Source organism: Acipenser ruthenus, chromosome 47, assembly GCF_902713425.1.
Source record: "Acipenser ruthenus chromosome 47, fAciRut3.2 maternal haplotype, whole genome shotgun sequence".
NCBI classification, from domain to species: domain Eukaryota; kingdom Metazoa; phylum Chordata; class Actinopteri; order Acipenseriformes; family Acipenseridae; genus Acipenser; species Acipenser ruthenus.
The window spans coordinates 8,445,441-8,467,772 of record NC_081235.1 but is presented as its reverse complement, the minus strand read 5'-3'; the positions used below and the strand labels follow the sequence as shown (position 1 = coordinate 8,467,772).

The 22,332-nt window shown below is 40.6% G+C and overlaps 1 protein-coding gene across 4 annotated transcripts; it reads left to right on the top strand.

Annotated features, from left to right (window-relative positions):
• The first annotated feature begins 1,041 nt into the window (after positions 1-1,041).
• Positions 1,042-21,287, top strand: LOC117966376 (casein kinase I). Of its 4 annotated transcripts, none has more exons than XM_034912333.2 (12): positions 1,042-1,302; positions 7,788-8,396; positions 9,367-9,436; positions 11,791-11,939; positions 12,124-12,358; positions 13,249-13,334; positions 13,700-13,784; positions 14,447-14,595; positions 14,897-14,980; positions 16,452-16,556; positions 17,951-18,057; positions 18,844-21,287. In XM_034912333.2, the coding sequence occupies exons 2-12, from the start codon at positions 8,169-8,171 to the stop codon at positions 18,896-18,898; spliced, it is 1,353 nt and encodes a 450-aa protein (XP_034768224.1). In that variant the 5' UTR covers positions 1,042-1,302; positions 7,788-8,168; the 3' UTR covers positions 18,899-21,287. The 4 variants fall into 4 exon arrangements, with proteins under 4 accessions (XP_034768224.1, XP_034768225.1, XP_058870035.1 ...); XM_059014052.1 differs by lacking the exon at positions 1,042-1,302 and adding an exon at positions 5,167-5,257; XM_034912334.2 differs by lacking the exon at positions 16,452-16,556 and having other exon boundaries at positions 1,064-1,302.
• The last annotated feature ends 1,045 nt before the right edge of the window (positions 21,288-22,332 follow it).

Here is a 22,332-nt window from a genome sequence, read left to right as displayed (position 1 = left end):
TGGTCCTGGGGACCCCACATCTGTCTTACTGTGTGTAATGTATTTAATATCTTAGCACTGCAAGAAACTGGTTTTCGGTATGCCTGTTGTATGTCAGTATGCATGTGTTTCATCCTTTAGAACAACTAGACCTATTTTTGTATGCAAAGTTTATTATAGCAAACAAGCACAACAATGGCTGAGACAAAATAAGGGCGACACCCACGAGTTTAAAGTACCCCGTTAGGGCAGCAGTGTGGAGTAGTGGTTAGGGCTCTGGACTCTTGACCGGAGGGTCGTGGGTTCAATCCCAGGTGGGGGACACTGCTGTTGTACCCTTGAGCAAGGTACTTTACCTAGATTGCTCCAGTAAAAACCCAACTGTATAAATGGGTAATTGTATGTAAAAATAATGTGATATCTGTATAATGTGAAATAATGTATAATGTGATATCTTGTAACAATTGTAAGTCGCCCTGGATAAGGGCGTCTGCTAAGAAATAAATAATAATAATAATAATAAGTATTTTGGAATGAGGGAAGGGGGCTCTCGCAGCATATCTACAGGTGGTTAATATATGACCTTAGCAATGCTGGAGCCACTGTGCCAGCTGTCAACCATGACGGTATAGTCTGATAGAAACTGCTTTTAAAATTGTTTTAATGACAATGGAGCAGACCACGGGTAGTTACAGTAGTGTGATTAACAACCCTACACGGAGAAGTCACCGCCAACTCAGTGTATATGGTAAACAGCTATACATGTGGTATATATGTAACCCGCACACGACAGGGATAGAAACAGTAACAGTGTTTCAATAACCACACCAACTCCACAGGTTGGACAAAGCTTTCAACCGTCTTAAGCTCAAATTCTTCAACTCATATATGCAAATATCCCTCCCTTTACACAATCCTCCCTTTTGGGCCTACGCAAGGAATCTCGAATTTCGTCAATTCCCACCCCCCCTTCGGTACACACTAGTGCTATTCTCCAAACTACATTACGTTACATTCGTAAAGCAGCTCCAATGGATCCGCCGTGGTAGTTGCGCACGATTTATTTTCCAGTGGCGCAAGTTTTTTTTTTTTTTCAGAACATATTCTCCAACTCAAGTACGCCGGATAATGAGTGTAGAACTGGCAATGCCATGTACCGCTTACGTAGCGTGCTTAGCGTACCTGATGCTGTTGGATTGGAAGCTGACTGGGGAGGCTTAAATAGAAAACAGCAGGAGAGGGAAGAAGGAGATGAACTCAAGAAAATATAAATAAATACGAGCAAAATGGGGATTCATAATCAGTAACTGACGCCCGAGAGAGGTAATGGCTTCCTGTTTGTTCACAGATTTTGACGTTGTGTACCTTTTCCGGGAAGAGATCTGCTTAAAAAAAAAAACCAAAAAACAAGGGATTTTTTTTTTAGGATTAAGGAGTGTTGCCCTGTTGATGTTCCTACGAGAGCAAAACAAACGTAGACTTTTTCAATTGAATTGCGACTCCTTATTGCATTTTAAACTCGTGCGAGATGCTGTTTATCTTCAAAGAGGGTTGGTTTTACTGTCTGAAAAAGTTGATTAATATTTGATACTACGTTTCCAGTTTAAACTTGTTCCAGTCGGCGGTGGCCCCAGCCGTAGTAGGCCTCCTTGTTGTATACTTCGTGTTACAAAATTACTTTATTGATTGTGTTCAGAAAGAGTCTGTCTTTTAAACTTTAAAATGGCTTCTTTGTCTTTTTTAAAAACTGAGATGTTTTGGATATAATTTTGAAACCGAACAAAATACTTTTTTTGTACTTATTTACGTCGTGAACTCTAATCTGAATTTCCAGGCTTTGAAAAGATAACTCTCTTCGTGATGTTTCTTTTTTTAAATACGCAGTTTAAGTATTGTTTTAATTCCGATTGTGGACGTGACTCTGTAGTGCGATTCGAGTTTAAACACTAGTATAGGAAATGGTTAGGCCATGACCCATCCTGAATACTTGCAATACAAACCCAACTGAAAAAATAACACCAAGTACAAAACCACAGACTACTTCAAAATCTTAAACATCATCAAATAATTAGTTAGGACGTTTTATATGTATATAAATGTTGTTTGTGACTACTTATGATAAGCAAAATGGTGATCAGTCAAGCCATTTTGATTTAGGCTATACATTAACAGTGTGTTTTCATGACGCTATATAGTCGAGCTCAGTAGTTTTAAGACGTAACTGTTCACCGTGCTGCATCATCTCTGTAACTGATGGCATTAGCAGAATATGTTATGCAATTCACACTTTATCTGAATGGAAAATAACAACTAAAACTTATTTTTTTTTTAATGGAGCAGGTCAATTATAATCACAGTATATGATCAGCAGACACTTTTTTTGTAACTACAAAAGCGTCTCTGCTAATTTATGCAGGATGTTTTTCATATTTTAATACATTTACATTTGTGTTTTTTCATATTGTTATATTGCACTGCAGACATGCTACAGTGTTTACATTGATTAGTGTGTCTTGGATATGGGAAACTGCAAACAGTGACATATTGTGAAATATCTTAGTGATACAGCACTTCAAGGTGTACATGCTGTGTGTGTTCATTTGGTGACTGTTGGCAAGGTGAGATATCTCTTTAAATAAATATGTAAAACCTAAATATTCAGCCATCAGCCAGTGTCTGGCAAGTGCAGATTACGGCCAGTTATGCTTTGGAGCAGGGTAGGGTGGTATTTAATATTTAAAAGCATTGCACTTGGATCACTGGATTTGTTAGCTTGCAGTCAAGGCTGATTCATACAGTATGAAACTGCACGTACGGAATGTAAATTAAAACATGCTTCTTGCACATCCAATTAAAAAGGTATAATATATATATATATATATATATATATATATATATATATATATATATATATATATATATATATATATATAACTATGAACAAGGGCTTATACAGTCCTGACAATATTCATGGGGTTTTGCTATCGATAAATGTTGTGACAAGAATTTGGAAGCAAAGCAGAGGCGAATAACACAGCGAGCAAGCTGTGAAGTCTGGGGGAGAGGTTTCTTTATTAGATCTTTGAGGGACAGCACACTTTCTTCCTGGCTCTAGATATACTGTACCTTGTTTAAAATTGACTTATCAAATATCTTGTTGCTTGGCTTTTTTCATAATGCTGTTTGCTTTCATTATGGTCGGGGGAGGATTTGTGTTACAGGAAGCACTGATAGAAAAGCTCTATAATGGCCACATAAGGTTTCCCATAATAGCAATTCTGTAAGAGCAATGTCTCGACTCTAAAACAGAAATGAACCTGTAGGAAGATTCAGATGGGTTTAGTTATGATAGTTTTAATGCTTGACCCTTTTTTATGATTTGCCTGTGCCTCGCATGTAGAATAAAGGTGCACACAGACTGCCTTTTCTGAGGTACTGTACAGCAGTAACCACACCACAAACACAGAACAATAGTGTTGCCATTTCCAGGTCTGTTTGCTTTGGCAGGGCTTTTGTGTTTTCAACCAAGGTTCACTCCTATTTTTAAACTGACAATTGCAGCTGCCCTGTGAACACAGCCTATTAAAGGTGAACCTTTACCTGATCCTAGCTGCATATTTTTCTTGTTGCTACTGTAAATAATGGGTTACCAAGGTCTTCTGTGTCTCCCATTTCATTATGTAAGATTTTTTTAAAATGTGTGAACCATCTGACCACGCTAACCACCTGGGGGGGAAAAAGTAGACATTTGCTGTCTATCTGCGTTATTTTTCTGTTGCTTGATAAGCTTGGGTATTATCATTGTTTTCCTGCCGTCGTCTTCACACCTGTGACCAGGTAAGCTAAAGAGCGACATTAAAAAAACACAAACCATTGAACTCTTCAGGGTCTGTAAACCTGTTTCATACGAAGTCGGGGGTTTGAAATGCTGCCGTTCGGCAAGTCAAAACATGTCTGCCAGAAACTATTGCACCCCGTGACCTCGTCCGCGAGCGGATTGGGCGTGGGCACCAGAGATAAGAGCTCAGGAGGGAGTACCTGCAATCGACTGTGTTATGGATATCTTGGGACCCGACCTACCGGGTTTGAATGAGTCTAGGCTTGGACATTTCTGACATTTGATATAAATCATGGTGACCTGCTTTTTCGTAACACTTGCAATCTGCTTATCATTTCCTTGATGTTTGCTGATGTAAGTTGTTGATGTTTTACAGGAGATAACAGCTTACACACTCCCTGTTCCTTCTGTCTTTGTGGCAGTCACACTGTACTGACACAGAGCAGGGAAGCAGCCAAGCATTTCAGTTGTGTGAAGCAGTTACTTTATCATCACATGTGAATTGAACTTCAGGGATGGCAGTAAGACTCCCATGATCTATTCCTGGTTTTACTCTGATTTTAATAAGACACGCCCGAGCTTGTTACCTATACACTGCTGCTTAACAAGCTCATAGTAAAACCTGGAATGGCTTAAAACCGCTATGCAGCAGGAGTCTTATTCCTGTCGCTGAACTTTAGAGTTTAGGCTATGGAAAGGTAATGCTAAAAACATTGCCCTAGTTAAGGCTACATTGTCTTTTATGAAAGATCAATTGAGTTTTAAAGTTTAAAGCCACTGACTGCATGCCTTGGTGAAACTATAATCCTCTACACAGGCACTATTACTAGATAGCAATATATCTGAACTGTATAGTAGGTGCTGTGAGTGTCTGGGAACACTGGCTGAACTTACAATTAGGAAACACTGGAGTCGCTTTCAAGGAGCAAGCTCTCAAAGTTGAACTGCACAGAAAGCTTTCACACTTGGCTACTGCCTAAAAGAGGTAGTGCTATATTCAGAAAGAGGCCCCGAATAGACTGATACTAAATCCACAACCCCAGCAGTGAAATAAAAGTTCTCTTTTCATTTAACTATTCACAGATACTGTTGGTGCTGGGATGACATTGGAATATTCAAACTTGAAATGCACTGTATCCGCTGGCAAAAATGCCTGTGTTCATAGAACAGAAATTATAAATGACTATCAAAAATATATCATGCAAAGAAAACCAATGCATAAGTGACGTCTAAAATAAATAACACTGTGAGCACGTTCATAGGTAATTTGATGCAGTACCAAGTTAGAGATTTTGAACTGAAATATGGTACAATGTATACTTTTTTTTTTTTTTTCTCACTCTCAGATTTTATCCCATCGTGAGTTGATTGACAGCGGTTATCAATAATTCACCTTTCTGGTTGTGCAAAGTATTCAGGGTGAAATCGAGAGAGAGAGCGGTATGTTCTAAAGCTGTTTCCTTCAGTGAGATGTCTAGAGAAATTGCAAGACATCTGCCTGCGGTGTTTTGAAAGAAACTAGAAGATAGTTTCCCTGTCTTTAGACAAAAAAAATAAAGTGCTGACAGGCACTTCCGTAGCCTGGAAGGCAGGCTTTGAAAGCAACTACAGGTGCCTCACGTGGAGCAGCTGCCTCTGCACACAGGTGACTCCTCCTCCATAGATGCCTGGATTTAAAAACAAGTGACCTGTGAGCAATGCAGAGACTCATCAAAGCAGTTGGATTGAACCTGCGTTGGCAAAATAAAATGCAGCTCATGTGTTCTCAATGTGGTTATACTGTACATTTCAAGCTTTCTTTTTATAGGCGGTATAACCGCATTCATTCATGCATGCAGCTGGTGGACAGAGTAAATGGCAGAGGATGACAAAACAGCAGGTTTTTGCAGACTGTGCTGTATTGACAATTTTTTAACTATCCTTTTTAACTAAATCTGCATTATTTGTGAGAGGGAATGCACAGTATTGTTACATTCCCGGTGATGGGGATATAGTGGAGGCGGTCATACTGTATGTATGTCACAATTTACATTTTCCCATAAACCTGTCGTATATACTTTTACTGTGATCAGCTTTTCCCGTCATACTGATGGCTCCGAGTTTGCATCTATAGCCGTAGCGGAGGATTTCTGTTCCTGAAATGCAGTTTATATAATAAGCACTTGACATAACGCTAATCTGATAATCTGGTAGGAGTTTCAGTTCTGAAATCCAGATACTCTACATCATCTTTGACTATATCTCTGCACAATTTTAAAAACACATTAACGCTGGACAGATGAGCCCGTCCACAATCTCTCTGTAGTAGAAATGTCTTCTCAATGCCAGCTTAACAAGCTCCAAACCTCCCTAATGGTACCTCCTGATTTACTGGCACTGAAAACCACATTGGAGACTTTCTTGGCAGTTATCGATTTGACTTCATGGAGTTTGGGCAGCTTCGTAGCTCAGCAAATATCAGTTGCCCCCGAGACATACTTATAGGTTTTAGTTTAGTACTCATAAAATATCCAGAAGGATAAATCAGGCTGGTAAAGGGTGCTGGGCAGCTAATCCACTGCTTCCAGCCATGCATTTTTCTATCACAAATTAAATAGGCTACTTGCATAGAATCAACTCAAATTAATGATGTGCAATTGACTGTGACAGAAACACAGAGCACAAGCACGTGTGAATTGCATTATCGGGTGGAGTTAAAATCTGAGTGATGCATAGCAGTTTGATCCATTCCTGTTTTTGCTATGAGTTTATTAAAACACACCTGAACTTGTTAGCTGTACACTGTGGCTAATCAAGCTTGTGGTACAGTAAAACTGAAAATGGGTGAAACTGCTATGCAGTAGGAGTCTTATTTCCATCCCTGCATCTCTGTGCAGTGTTCCTGCAATCGTGGTTCATTCTGTTGTCAATACTGTAGGTCTTAATAAATATACATCATAATGATGATAGGGACATAGACTCTTGTGCATGCACCAGTTGCTTCCAAAAGCATTTCATATGCTTGTATCCCCATAAAAAGTGCATGCTTCAGCTCACAGGAATATAGCCGTTGGAATGTCACTCCTTTTACTTCTTCGACAGGTTTAAATCTAGCCTAGGTTTCCTGGTAATTAGAAGTTGCTTATCTGTTGCCTGTAGGTGTGGAATTCAAACACACTGTGTGGTATCTCTGTGGATAAACAAAGCTGTCAATGCAGCCACATTCGTTACAATTTTACAAAGACGTTTTTCTTACCTCTTCACTCCCTCGGAGTACATGGAGAATTGCTCGTTTTTCTGTGATTTCCACCAACAGCCGCTTTCTTTTTCAGTTGAATAGAGTCGGAGATAGAAACTGACTTTGTAAATATAAAAAAAAATTAAAAGGTCTATAGAGGGAGAGCATAATTGATCCCTGGCAATAACATTCATAAACCATGTCGTGCTGGCTTGAGGTGACTTGGTTGCATTATTAGCAACACATGTTCAGACATTTCCGTGGGATTTTCAGAAGTTTTTAAATTATTTATTACTTGCCTCATTTTTTAAGTATAGTGTCTTTTTAAATAGTCTTCAACATTAAAATGCAATTTAATTGTTCTGGCAGTGTTGTGTGTTTTTTTTTTTTTTTTAATTCTGGCTTATATTCATAAGCTATCCCTTTGCAAATCTATTTAAAAAAAAGATGAATAAAACGGCCAGCAGGTACACAGCTACTGTACATACATACGGGAATACACACCTGGCTAAATGCATGATCAAAATCTCAATCTGTTCTTGCAGTTCAGTGATTTGGATGTAAAACAAACCTAGTGTGCTATGTGGAGATCAGGAATGCACAGCGATAACAAACGAGAGAACTGCAGACTCAAACACTGTGACCTTCAATTGACAAGCATCTGCCTTGTTCTCAAGATTAGAGGCTTTAAGAGGGTTACGGATCCACTGTGCTTTACTTACTGTTCTCTTTCTATTGTTTTTCCTTCTGCAGCTTTCCATCAAAGGGAATCCCAGCAGAGGATCGCTGCTTGCAACTGCACCCCGTGGTTTAAAATGAAGAATGTCTGCGCTACCAAAGAGTGACCAGGAGGAGGTGATGATGGGAGCAGGAGGGAGCTGCCAGGGGGTGCTGTGGTTCCATTAGCTACGTGGCGCCGGGCTGAGATGTTGTGCTGAAAAAGAAACCGGGCCAACAAATAACAAACTCAACCAGAACTCCTCTATCCAAAAAAAAAAAAAATAAAAAAAAAAAGCTTTACATTTTAATTTATTTTTTGTTTTGTTTTGTTCTCTCCCTCCCCCTCAGTTTCGTCGGATTTGTGATTTGTATGGCAGCGGTGTAACCGTGGAGAGGCCAGGGTATCACAAGCTTATGGATTTTGATAAGAGAGGAGGGAAGGGGGAGGCTGAGGAAGGGAAAAGGATGTCCAAGGTAGCTGGAGGGAGGACTGGACATGGCGGCCGGAGTTCAGGGTCTAACTCTGGGGTGCTTATGGTTGGCCCAAACTTCCGTGTCGGGAAAAAAATTGGTTGCGGGAATTTTGGAGAGCTGCGTCTTGGGAAGAATCTGTACACCAACGAGTATGTGGCCATCAAATTGGTAAGAGACCATCTTTTTTTCTAGATCTTCTGTACTTCAGATGGATATGAAACGTCTCCTTTAAATGCATGTAGGATCACTGTCTTATGGATGTTACGCTGACAAGGTAAGAGCCCTTAGCTTCCCTCTGCATGCTCCTGCTTGGCACAAAGCACCATTGCTTCAGTTTGAATGAATCAATCAAGGCCAGTTTGACCTTTGTGACTGTGGCTCTTGATTTAAAAAGTACCCTCTGTTTTCCAGATAAGATCCCCCGTCTGTACTGAAATCCAGGCTTTCTTTTCTAGATGAATGAGAGAGGGTTTGGTGACTTTTTGCGCTAAACTATGCTTTTGGTTCAATCTGTTTTGTTTAGGGTTCTGGGTACTGTTTGATACTGCAGCTATGGCCAATAGTTTTGCATCATCGCCTTATACAATGTTGCTTCATGATATAATATTCTGCAAGGTCACCTGTTCTTGCTGATCCTCCTCGTAAATGTGCAGCTTCACTTCTTCGAAGTGTGCCTCCTGTGCAATCCCACCGAGCTGGGTAATGAGCTACAGGCAACCCACGAACCCAACACAGCCCTGCCAGTTCACAGGAATGTTCTGTAGCAGCGTGGCTTTGGAGCCCCAAACAGACAGAAGCTTTTACACAGCAGTGTAAAATGAGCTTAGTTAAATGAGCCATTCCCATACAGTTCTGCACATCGCTGTCAACCAGTCAGCAATAAAAACAGTTTGCTTGAAACAGACCCTTGAGGTACCAGAAGCATTTGCTTTAAATTTTTGTTGTTGTCTTTTTAAACTGAATTTGTGGCAAAAAAACGCAACTGTCAAGTGTTTTGAGTTTGTTGGTTTTAAAGTCGCGGAAGATTGTGATCGTGGCAAAGCTGGTTTCGAGAGGAAAGAAAGCTACTGTCCCTACAGCTCAAACTAATTGGACTGCCCACATGCTTTCAAATCTTCTGTCTTTCTTTAATTTACAGGAGCCAATCAAATCCAGAGCACCACAGCTGCATTTGGAATACAGGTTTTACAAGCAGCTGGGAAATTCAGGTAAGAGCAAAAGTAGCTTCAAAATACATTTATCATTTTTACTTGCTGCCCCTTTGCCTTTATATAATGTTGTGCAAACTGTAAACTAGATTAGCCAAGGTGTCTTCATATTACTAAGCACCAGCACAATATACAGCACAGCTATACACTGGCAGCTGAAGGAAGACTTGATCCAAATGAGCTGATGACCTTTCCCGTTGATTGGCAGGCTGTACAATTTGTAGGCTTTGATCTCTTTCGAGTGTAAGTAACCCAAAGGTGGCTGTGTCTGTGAAAAGGAGGGACTGGTATTGTCTGAAGATTTTTGTGCATGCACACGCGTGTGTTCGTTTTCTAGCTCAATACTTTAGCTTTCCAGTGAAAGAACAGATCAGGTGACTCTTTGAGGTTTATATAAGATATACCATAACATATACATACACTGCAGCACTTATGCAAGCATTTACAAATCGCTGGAGCAAGTGGGCGATTTGTTAAACGCAAGTGTTTTCTAGCACAGATGCTGTGCAGGCTTTTTTTTTTAGGGCAAACGGAACAAAGAGCCAGAAGGATGGGATTCTGGCAAACTTTTTAGCATGGAAGTTGACAGAAGACGGCATATTTGCATTTTGTGATTTCCCATTGCTTTTTATAAAATGAATGCAAACCACCCTTTCCTTATCATCCGTTTTGACGTTTGCTTAAACAGTAGCTGTCAGTGTGTGCGCCTCCCTGATCAGAATCTAGATCGACAGCTCTGAAAATACTCTGGTTCTCTTATTATGCATTTCCCTAATATAATATTTTTAGCTGCACATGTTTCTAAAGTTTCCATGAAAGTCTAACCTACAATAGAAAAGGTATTGTGAATTTAAAATTGATGTAATCCAAGTCCCAGAGGAATGGGCTGCATGCACCACACAGGCCTGCTAGTTTATGATTTCAGCGGTATTATTGCAACGGTCAATTGAGTCCAAAGTGCACGTAAGGAATCATAAACTTTTTATACTGCTATTAATTATTAAGGTTAATGGAGTATTGGACGTAGCGGTAAGCATTCAGGTTTCCAAATCTTCAGCTAGTGCAAAACAGTCTGTTGCTTGATTTTTTTTTTATGCTATTAAAGTCACCCCAGCCACACATTTCGCCGTTGGCCTTATCAGATAGGGAGCTGGCTGCAGCAATCCGATTCCCCTAGTGGACTGTGCCGCCAACATTTCTCACTGTGACCTGATCTCTGAGGACTGCGTTTTAAACATTGCCACCCTGAGTACCGATTTGCCAAAATGTTTATAAAAACACGTGGGCTTGCTTTAATATTTTATTAACTGGCTCAAGATCACAAGAAGAATGATCGCTAGGATCGCTACACATTCTGCTAGTTTTCAGCAAACTGCACGTGTTTTGTTTCCCCTGAATGTGTGTTTTTTTTTTTTTTTTTTTCTAAAGTATTTTTGTATTTCTTATTTTAGCAGTAGCTGACAGTTTGTGCATTGCACTTATGCAGAGAAAAAAAAAAAAAAGAAATGTGCCCGTGTTAGTGTGGTTATATACGGAGTTCAATTCAGATGATCCTTTTAAAAGTAGCCCCCTGTGGCAGGCCGTGCAGCTGTCTGGTGTGTTAGAGAATATTGATGTGCTGTTTAGTGCCATGGAACTTGCTGGAGGAAGCGACAGGCAGATTTGGACACAGCACGCCAGCGACTTCTGTGGGAGTAGATGGCTAAAATAGTCTAGACGCTATTGGTGGAAGCAAGGGCTTCGATTCGGCAGAACATTTGCAACAAACTGTCTATTTCAAGTTGTTGCTGATAAAAGAAAAAAACGATGTCAGCTAAGAAATGTTCCAAAATGAACAGGAACGTCTGTGCTGGTGCTGTGGATCACTGCAGGGCACTGAGTGCTGGCACATGGAGGCACCAAACAATTGGAGCACAGGAGGGATGTTAATGCACCAGCCTTTACACCGGCTTCTAAGATTTATGATGCCAGCCCTAAAATCAGCACCCATGCAATTAGACCTTCATGCATGCAATGAAAATAACTTGGTCTTACTGCGGTATTATCTTCACGGAGTTAAACTAATACTTTGTGTAGGGTGTCTCTGATTTGTATAAGAGATGTGCAGTTTTCTGTATGGAATGATGTCTCGTATATTAAGAACACACTACACACACTTGTAAGAAATCACAAAAACTGATATTGTAGCCAAGAGCTTTAAGTAATGTGCGCTAGATGACATCTGTACTGAGAGTAAAAAGTACTGGAATTGACAGACCCTGCAGGGCGTTTTGGTTGATTTTTATCATATGCGATTTGATCACACTGAATTGATTCTAAAACGTGTCGTGTCTCTGCCCTCCATCCTCTTGCAGAGGGGATTCCTCAGGTGTATTACTTCGGCCCATGCGGGAAATACAACGCCATGGTCCTGGAGCTACTGGGACCCAGTCTGGAAGACCTCTTCGACCTCTGCGATCGGACGTTCTCACTTAAAACTGTGCTCATGATCGCCATACAGTTGGTAAGTCGCATCGAAGTAAGACTCCCACTGCACAGTTTTTAATAAGACAGGCACACGCTAGTAGGGTATGTTTTGCAGGGTGGCGATGTTGGATACTGAAATCGTCTAATGCAAGGTATCCGCAAAGGTGATGCAGCACGGGCAGGCTGTGTGAATTACACATCCTCCTTCTTCTTCCTTTCAGATAACTCGAATGGAGTATGTACATACCAAAAGCTTGATCTACAGAGACGTCAAGCCAGAGAATTTCCTGGTGGGGAGACCCGGTAGCAAACGGCAGCACACAATCTACATAATAGACTTCGGGCTGGCCAAAGAATACATCGATCCCGAGACCAAAAAACACATCCCCTATCGGGAGCACAAGAGCCTGACGGGCACCGCCAGATACATGAGCATCAACACACACCTGGGGAAAGGTGAGGCTTCGAACACAGCGATCCGGAAAGTTACCAAGCTGCAAGCAAGCCAAGGCAAACGCAAGCTTTGAAACTCGATTCGGAGATCTGAGTCAAGCAGGAGTCTTGTGGTCTTGAGGCGTAGCAGCTGAAAGCGAAACGCACGCTTTTTAAAACCCTGGCGATCGGTTGCCAAATTGAATTGATGGCACTGGGCCCAATTTGTGATCCGTTTGTGCTAGTGCTGTCTTTGCTGAGTAGGAAAAGCAAAGTGTTCTGTTGCAAAAAAAGCTTCATTTGTTTCTAACCACGTTTACAAAAATGCACCTTCTCAAATTATTTTGTACATTTGACCGATGGCGTCCCAGTCCAGTCCTGTGAGATTTAATGGCACAGCGACACTCATAATGTTGCCTGCTGTGGATCGAGCTGTTGCTGAATCTTTGTTCTTGTTTTGAAGTCCTATTGGCAAGCAAACATTAGATAATAGAAAATGCTGAATAAGCAACAAGTTATTGATTGTATAATTATGCAACAGTAAAGAATACTGAACTTGGTTACGTACCTCTTAAATCCCTGATGGAGACGTGCAAAAGGAGGAACATTCTGTATGCAAGATTAAATACACTGCTCACATCAGAAATGATCAAGGTGACCCTGTATGAGTTTTTGTTTTAAATAAATGGTGGTCCAGATTGATGGTGTCAGTCTCTCTGTGTGGCATACACAATGACTGCCTTGATTTTTTTGCACCAGTCTTCACCAAACTGATATCCTACTCTCCTAGCCTCCTGCAGATGTTTCAGATTGCATTTGACCATAGACGGGTGCATTCTTTTTCTTTAAGGGAATGTACAGTTTTATTACCGCGGTCAGTCTGAAATTGAATTGTATTTTTTTTTTTTTTACAGAACAAAGCAGAAGGGATGACCTGGAAGCACTGGGTCACATGTTCATGTACTTCCTGCGTGGCAGCCTGCCGTGGCAGGGCTTGAAGGTTGGTTGCTGTGTGATGATGTGTGTGTTTGGGTGTCTACTGGGTACTGTGTGTGTGACTAGAGGGGTTTTCTGTTGCAAGAGATGTGAAACCTAAATCCCTCTGCTTATCCAATTATTAAAGAACGCACAAGGCTTGAGAGAGAAGATTTTGCCTTCTGTCTCTTATTAAAAGCTATGACAATCTTTTTTTTTTTTTTTAACCAGAACTGCAGCCGTAATTTTAAAAAGGTATAATCCAGTTTGGAAAGATGATGGTTTTTGGCACCATAATTCACAATGTGGGACACACACTTGGAGAACTTGGAGAACTGGGCTGCTCCAGGGTAAAGATGACAAGTAAATGTGTGGGTTTGTCTGTTTCAGGCTGACACCTTGAAGGAAAGGTATCAGAAAATTGGGGACACCAAACGATCGACACCAATCGAAGTGCTATGTGAAAACTTCTCAGGTTGGTGGTCTCCTTTCTCCTTCGGTGGCAGGGTACGGATGCAGCCATGCTGCACAGCAGTTTACGTTACTGTCACCTTCATTAATTCATGATGCTTGTAGGATATGCATAAGCCCTGGTGTGACAGTTAGAAATTTCTGGTAATTTTTTGCTATGGGAATGATATTTTCAGTGCAGGATTGGGATACTTGTTTTTAGTAAAATGAAGCCTCTGTCCGACCCCTGTGCCTGATAGGGCGCCTGCGGGTCTGCAGTGGAGCTGTTCAGATCTGTGTTGGCACTATGGGTCTGGTGGCTTCTCTGTGGATCCGCAGTGCGAAAAATGACGGATTGGCAGGAACACGTTTTGGAGGACGCGTGTTTCAGCCTCCGTTCCCCGAGTTGCCGGATTAAAAATAATTGGGCATTCCAAATTGGGGAGAAAACCAGGAAAAAAAAAAAAGAAAACAAAGAAATTGATTATGGGTTACAGTCCAGGTCCTGTCGTCTTGCAAAGAGAAGAATGAGAGTAGGTTGTTTGAGCCGAGACAGGACATGCGTGTCAACCACTTTTTATTTTTTAGAGATAAAGCCAGTCCGATGCCCTTCAGGTTAAAAGCTCTGCATCTTTAGATCTCATTGGAAATTTCTTTGTCTTTTTTTCTCTTTGCTAAAAACCACAGAGGAAATGGCTACTTATCTGCGCTATGTGAGGAGGCTGGACTTCTTCGAAAAACCAGATTACGACTACTTGAGAAAACTCTTCACTGACCTCTTCGACAGGAGTGGATTCGTGTTCGATTACGAATACGACTGGGTCGGCAAACCACTAGTGAGCTACTGCTTTCCATTTCTGTGTGAAGCACTTAGTCATTTAGCAGACGCTTTTATCCAAAGTGACTTAGAGACTAGGAGGTGAACTATGCATCACAACTGCTGCTGCAGAGTTACGATAGGACCTTGGTTTTACGTCTCATGATGCTTAAGACAAAAGGAGCACTAAAAATGAACAGTTTTGTAAGACTGAACTTTATAGTGAATTCTGAATATCCTGTACTGCAGTCATAAGGATGTGTCTCGTATTTTGCGGGCCCCTATATAAATGACCTGTGTATTTTTGGTTCCCCCCCCAGCCCACTCCCATCGGTCCCATCCACAGCGACACCCCACTGCAGCCGAGCAGCAGAGACAAAGCACAACAGCAGACCAAAAACCAGGTGAGTCAAACCAGGCTGAAATGAAGGTGCCCGCAGACCCTGGAGTTAACCAGGAAGGCTGAGGAGGTGGGCTCAGTTCCAGGGAGCAAGCTGTTCTGCAGTGTAAACACGCACACGAATGACAAAGCTCACTTTTATTAAAGGGTTGCTTATTACCTTGGTACACCTGTCACATTTTAGACCGTTTTAAAAGGGTTCTCTGGAAAGCCACTGAACGTGTGCAATTGATAGAGACTAGTTTCCCCTACAAAATGAGTTGTTCTGATTAAGAACGCTAACCCGTGAGGTACCAAATACATTTCTTTTGGGGGGAAAAAAAAATCAGAACACAAGCTGGATTTATGGAATTTTGATACATTGCATTTTTACACAACTTTTGCGATTTAACAAAATTAGAGTAAGTTATAACAATATAGTTAAAGAGAATTTTAAATAACAAGTAAAGTTACAAAGTAGCCTGTCCTCAAATTAGGACCACGGCCCTGAACGGGTGAAACAACACCAACACATTCACATCTGTAATCTCCTCCAACAAAAGTTATTGTATTTCTTGCTCTTATTGTATTACTTGCATTGTAACACTTGAAATGTATTTGCTTACAATTGTAAGTCGCCCTGGATAAGGGCATCTGCTAAGAAATAAATAATAATAATAATAACACAGTCAGTATCCATCCTCCTCTGTCCTGGTGTTGGGTCTGATTGAGTCTCCAGAGGCAGCTTCATCCCTCATCCCATACCTCGGCTCTTGCAGTGATTTTTAAATGTGTTTAATGTTACACCCATGTGTCTATTCAGCATTCATGTTTACAGTACCCTCTCGCCAAAAAAAAAACATCCTCTCCTGAGTGCCATCCTTGGAAATAATTATTGGAAACAATTCCCACTTGGTTCATCACTTTTACGTTTTATTTTAAAGCATTTTTACTAACCTATAAAATCCCACCCGTATTAAAAGACCTTCAGTCATATGCATTGTGACGGATCCCTGTGTCTGTTAAATCAGCTGCATATTTTTTTGTGTGAGATTTTTTTTTTTTTTTTATGGCCTCCAACAATCCTGGGTCACACTGGAGACCCATTTTTATGGAGACATTTTAAAGTAACGTAGTCTGTACAGAATGACCCCCTGCGTGGTCATTGTAAGCATGTGTGATCCTGTGTTGCTTTCTTAATATCCACTGCATGGAGCTAACACTCTGTAGGCAAAGTAACTCATGTAAACTAATTGTAATCATCATGCTCTGCTTAGTCTTTGTTGCCATTGTCTGCATCTCTCTCTCTCTCTCTCTCTCTCTCTCTCTCTCTCTCTCTCTCTCTCTCTCTCTCTCTCAATCAATTTAGTTTATTTACTTACTAGCTTGCTTTTGCATGATAAAAGCCTTCTATAATTTGTTTCTTTATTCCCCATTCACCCATCTCCTTACCCACCCAACCCTGTTCTCCCCGAAACTCCCTGCTTTTGTCCCAGTCGCCTGAGCTCCAAGGAACGTGGGAATCCCAGCCCACTCCAGTGACCACTAGGGAGCTTCTGGGGTCTCATCTCACAGCTGATAGGCTCGGGGGCTCAGTGCAGGTACTGGTTGTGTACATGCAGCATGTCGACGCTTAACCAAGCATGCTGCATGGCTCATGTCCAACATGTACCTAATATGCTTGTCTGTTAAGATAGGAAACCACTTAGGGGCTGACGTGTTCTGTTTTGTTTCCCAGTGAAGCCTGTCCTTTATGTTACAGTAGCTTCACCCAGAGGAACAGGGATAGTTAGTTTGGAATGGTGGCAAGGGTGATTTTTGTATAGGTAGTGCTCCCTGTCATCTCTGAAAATGAGACTGCATTAAATATATCCACATATATGTTGCGTTGCTTGAAGGATATGGCTTTTTGTATTGTGTTTACTTTTGGAAAGGAACCCGGTTTATTTTACAGGATGACTGAAGGATTACAAAAAAACAAAACAAAAAAAAACCACTAAGCGTGCAGTTTTATGTAGTTTTATAAAAAAATAGTAAACAGCCTTTGGGGTTGGTGAATGCTTTGCTGTTAGGAAATGCAGTTCATGCATTAAATACAAAAACAGTGAAGCTATCTTTTAAATGAAAGGACACTTCTGGAGGAGCTTTCCTGGTGTCTGAACGTTTTAATAAATAAGTCTTTAATGGAGTGGCGCCACCTGCTGTTGTCTGTGGGGAAAAATCTGTTGCTTGGCACTAGATGGTGCAATTGTCCTTGCTGGTGAAGTTTTTGTGTTGCACTGTTGTCTCTCATAAATGTTGCCTTCTGTCCATGGGATAGTTTTCTCTTCTGAGTAGTACTGTACATGCTGTAGATGTTATATTTATTTTCCTTTTAAAAACAAGGAAACATGGCAGAGTTGTTGTTTAAAGGCATCTGCAAAAAGACACATTGTTATATAGTTCTTTATCTCAGAACTTGGGTAACTTGTTCATTTTAGTTCTCTTTTTTTTGTTACGGGAACTACATATCTTGCTGTTGCAGCTTCTTTTCATGTACCTGACAGAGTGCTTGCATTTTAAATGAACCGTGTCTTTATGAGATGAGGATCCGGAAGCAAATAAAAAATCCGGACTGGACGCTTTAAGACCACAAATATAAAATAAAACTACATAAGATAAATAATATAGGTGTTTTTTTCTATATAGAGGTGTTTTGTGTTGCCAGTGGGAATTGGTCAGTTGAGATGCTTGAGGTCTGGGGATGACGAGCATGGATCAAAACTGCTTGTCTTCTTGCCAAGCTCTGTGTGTCTGTAGAGTAGGGGTGACCAATCCCGCTCCTGGAGGAGCATTCCACTCCAGGTTTACGAGATCATGAACTACTTCAGGATCTGTATAGAGGGTTCATTGGTTCAGTTCAGCAGTTTAGAACAGGGTTGGAACAAAGACCAGGAGTGGAGCCTTTAGCCACCTACAGGTATGTGTCTGATTCTCCTTCTCTGTGATCTTGCAGGTAATGAGCTCTACAAACGGGGAGCTGAACCCTGATGATCCTACAGCAGGACACTCCAACGCTCCAATCACAGCGCCGGCAGAGGTGGAAGTGGCAGACGATACAAAGTAAGCAGCCTGGTTTCTGATTCAGTTCCATCACATGTGCATTCGTCGACCAGTAATCGATGCGTCCTCATCATCAACGGCGTTCTGTTTTTCGAAATCAAGGACCAACGTTTTATTAAAAGATCCAACAACTAAAAACGCTGCTGCGCGTAATCATTGAACAACAAAGGCACAACTTGGATTCAAATACAAAATCGAACTGCTCAGGAATGAACAGATTTACTCATTCCATTCAAATCATACGACAAATTTACACAGAGTGCATTGTAACTGTGCATATTATTATTATTATTATTATTATTATTATTATTATTATTAATTTCTTAGCAGACGCCCTTATCCAGGGCGACTTACAGTCGTAAACAAAAATACATTTCAAGAATCACAGTATAAGTAATATAATTAAGAGCAAGATAAAATACAATGACTTTGGTTCTAGCAAGTACAAGTATGACAAAATACGATTCAATAACGGAGCAGACAACAGTGTCAGTGATAGTTACATCAGGATATAATTAAATACAAAATACTACAGATTAAATAACACTTGACAGGTTACAGTACTCAAGTACAGGATTAAATGCAGTAAAATAGGGGGCAGATAAGAGCAAGTAAAGCGCATACTAGCATTGTAATTGTGTAAGTACACATGTATTTACTAAGTAACTGCTATGTAAAGACACAGTCATTAGAGACACAATGGAAAGTGCTACCCAGTTTTCATTAGTATCAAACAGAAGAAAGAATTAAGTTTTTGTTAATGCTGTAGTTTTTGTTTCCTCTCAGGTGCTGTTGTTTTTTTAAGAGGAGGAAGAGGAAAGGTCTCCAACGCCACAAGTAAACCAGAGAAGTGATGCATTCTGGTCACTGAACAAAAACATCTCGCTGCTGCACCCAACCTGTGCACAAAGGATCGTTCCCTTCCCACCTGCTACATGGGCAACAATACTTGTGGTTCCTTTTTTTTAAAAGAAACAAAAAACACACACCCACGCACAACGAAAACGTAATTGGGGGGGGTGGGGTTGGAGGGAGGGGATGGAGATGCTGTGGATTCTGATGTATCTTAGCATCCACACAAGACATTACCTGTACAAACCCATCGAACATGGGCAGGGGAAACGGGAAAGCCTGTTCCATAGAGCTAGTCGTTATTGTGGGATCAAGTAATGAAATTGAACTGTATTAATGATAACAACAAACCACCCAGAACAAATCACTGCAAGAAACCGAAGACTTTCGTCAGAATTGGAAGCTTTTATGTAAATTCTTTGTTCTTTTTTCCTTTTATTGTTGTTGTTGTTGTTGTTATTTTTTTCTAATTTAAATTGAAGTTGCATTCAGTCCTGCCTCGGAGCTGGGATGAATCTGCTTCACTTTTTCATGTGCAGTGCTCTGGAATTGACATTTTGTTTTGTTTTCTGTCGTCAATGTGGACATTGTAGCACAGTCACTGGCCTCGGGTACTGTGGTAAGAACGAGGGGATACAATAGAAAACCTCTCTTCTTAAAATTGCACTTTTGAAAAAAAACAAACAGTACAGAATTCTGGGCTTTGGGATTAATAAAAAAAACAATAAAGACTGGTCAAGGAAGATTAAAAAATCATGCTGATCTCTTTACAAGGTCAGACATCACTAAACACGTGTCTCTTTTAAAATGTGTTAAACAGGTTCACAAACATACCAGCAATCTGAGTTCGGGTTCCGTTTAAAATGTCTGAAGTCGCTTTCTCACTTATTTAATTTATTTTTTTAAGTTTTTAAAGCTGGGAGTAAACCGCACCTTTTAATATACCCGACCGTATAACCAGTCGGGTATATTAACATAAGACAAAAAAAAAAAAAAAAAGGTAATAAAAGTGACATTGCTCTGTGCTGTAAGAGAGAGGTGAGAAGGCACTTTACATAGGGATTGATTCAATCTCCCCAGAGGTGGGTAAAACATTAGCACAAGTTTGTGAATTAAGTGCAAAACTTTTAAAGCTGGCAAATGCATCTACTGCAAATGGGGTAGAAGTCACCCACCATAGACCATGTCAATTGAATGCTGTTCAAGCATGCTTTTTCAATGGGAGCAAACCTGCTGGGATATTCTATCGCAAGTGGACCTAATTCTGGGAAGCTGATACATAAACCACATGAGTTATAGCGTAGGTGCTGAAAAAAAAAAAGCTGTGTGAGAATGAGTCTAGCAAAAAGACCCCTTTTGATTGGCTTTGACCTCATTATTCTCCATGTGGGGATAGGCAAATATTGGCAGTGACATTTTAAAGCTAGTTTAAAGAAACATTTAGTTGACATAAACTGATGCTCTTGGTCCATTTGAGCTGAAGTGAACCTGTTTTTGAATATGCATTATAGCCTCGTATTATCCAGACTAATTGAGATAGAGAGGTGTTTGCATTCCCATACTTGTGACTACTTTGTCATGCAGCCTATGCTTGACCTTGCTTTCTTTACACTAAGTGTTTAACTTTGTGTACCACAAAACTTTTATGAGAGAGCTTCCTCTATTCCATGTTTGTCCTCCGTTATCTGTAAGCCTGTGATATTTGTGTAAGAAAGTGCAATACTGTGGCCAACCAGGCTGTTCCTCTGATACTGTGTTAAACAGAAGTCAGTCGCCACTTCGTTGCGCTGCTTTTTAAAATTTTTTAAAAAAAAGGAACTACACTATGTTCTCTGAATTTGTAACCTCCAGGGAATTGTTAGTTACCATGGTACAGTATTTGTTCAGCGGTGTTTGCCAATGCTGTGGTCTGTTAATGGTTTGGTAGCAAGGATTCTTCAACCCAGCGTGTTCAGTTTTGTTCATGTGGTGGATCTCTGAACCGGAGGTGATGCTTCAAACACATTGATAGATTTCTCGGTGAAACGGGTGTCTTGCAATTTTACAACGCATATTTTATATTTAGCGCTTCTAAAAATGAAAGCAAAATGCATTTTCAATCTAAAAAAACCCAACCCTGCCACCTTTTGTTTGGCATGTCGTTGTGTCTGGCGTGTAATACAGAGGACAGCTGTGTAACTTATTCTTAAACAGCAGTAAGGCAGGCGGTTAGATCTCTTACAATATCGGAATTGCAGTTTGACTGTGAGTGTGCTCCTTTTCACTGCAGTTGTACAGGTGAATCTCGCTGATAAAAGATCTTGCTCAGATTAGCAACGTGCTTAGTAGGTTCATCTGTTATATTTCATTCAAAATCAGCAATAACCCTTTGAAAACAAGGTGTTTATATGCTTAAAATTATAAAATGATATAAAAATGCCTGCAGCTGCAATCAGCATGCATTTCAGTATGATAGCGTGGTTTTGACAATTCAATTCAGATTAGGGAGAATCTAATGTATTTCTTTTGCAGTTGCATATCTGCAGTAGATTTATAGGCAAGCCATAAAACTACAGTGTAGATGCACTGTTTTCTAACTTGGTTATCTCCTTATAACATATACACCCAAAGCCACTTAGAATGATATCAAATGTCATAAAAACATTATGGCATATGAATCTATTTCCTCTTCCCCATAAATGGCCCTGCTTTTTCACATGACATGGTCTGAATAATGCCACACACCTCCACATAATTTAATAGTGTTGTCTGTGTCCTTTGAGATACTGAAGTTGCTAAAGAAACTGTGGAAAGTGGAAATGAGAGTCAGTCAGCTGACAAGAGTGACCTCAGAAGCAAGTGACTGGTAACCATGGTGCTGGGTGACAGAGCAGAGCTGACAATACAACAAACAGGCAATGACAATGGTTTGAAGTTTAGCATGGTTATTTTGATCTGTGATGTACGTTACATTTACCATGCTGTAGCATACTCTCTGTGCTTTACCACACTCGCTAACCTTACAAAATGTCACAGAAGCAAATCCAAGGGCGTTAATTGCCCCTTAACTGTCAATCATTTTTTGACACCGGTTGATCCCAGAGTTCTTCAATGTCTTTACAATTGTCTTTTACGTTTCTCTTACCGTTTATGGCATTTGCAGTTTTTCTAAGTGGGTCTGTGCCTGCCTCTGAGCACCAGTTACCTCTTTGACCACTGTGTACTACTACACTTTTAGGAGATATTAATGACTGAATGGATGAAGATCCCTCGAGACACCTTACAGCACCTTGTGCCGTGTCAAAGCGGTGATCCGGGCAAACAGCGACCCAACCCGATATTAGATGCTGGTCCTTATAAAGTGGCCAGACAGAAAGCCAGTATTGAGAAAGAAGCAGTTTTAAAAGGATTTCGCTGTGTGCTCCTATAGTGTTGCAGGAGGCT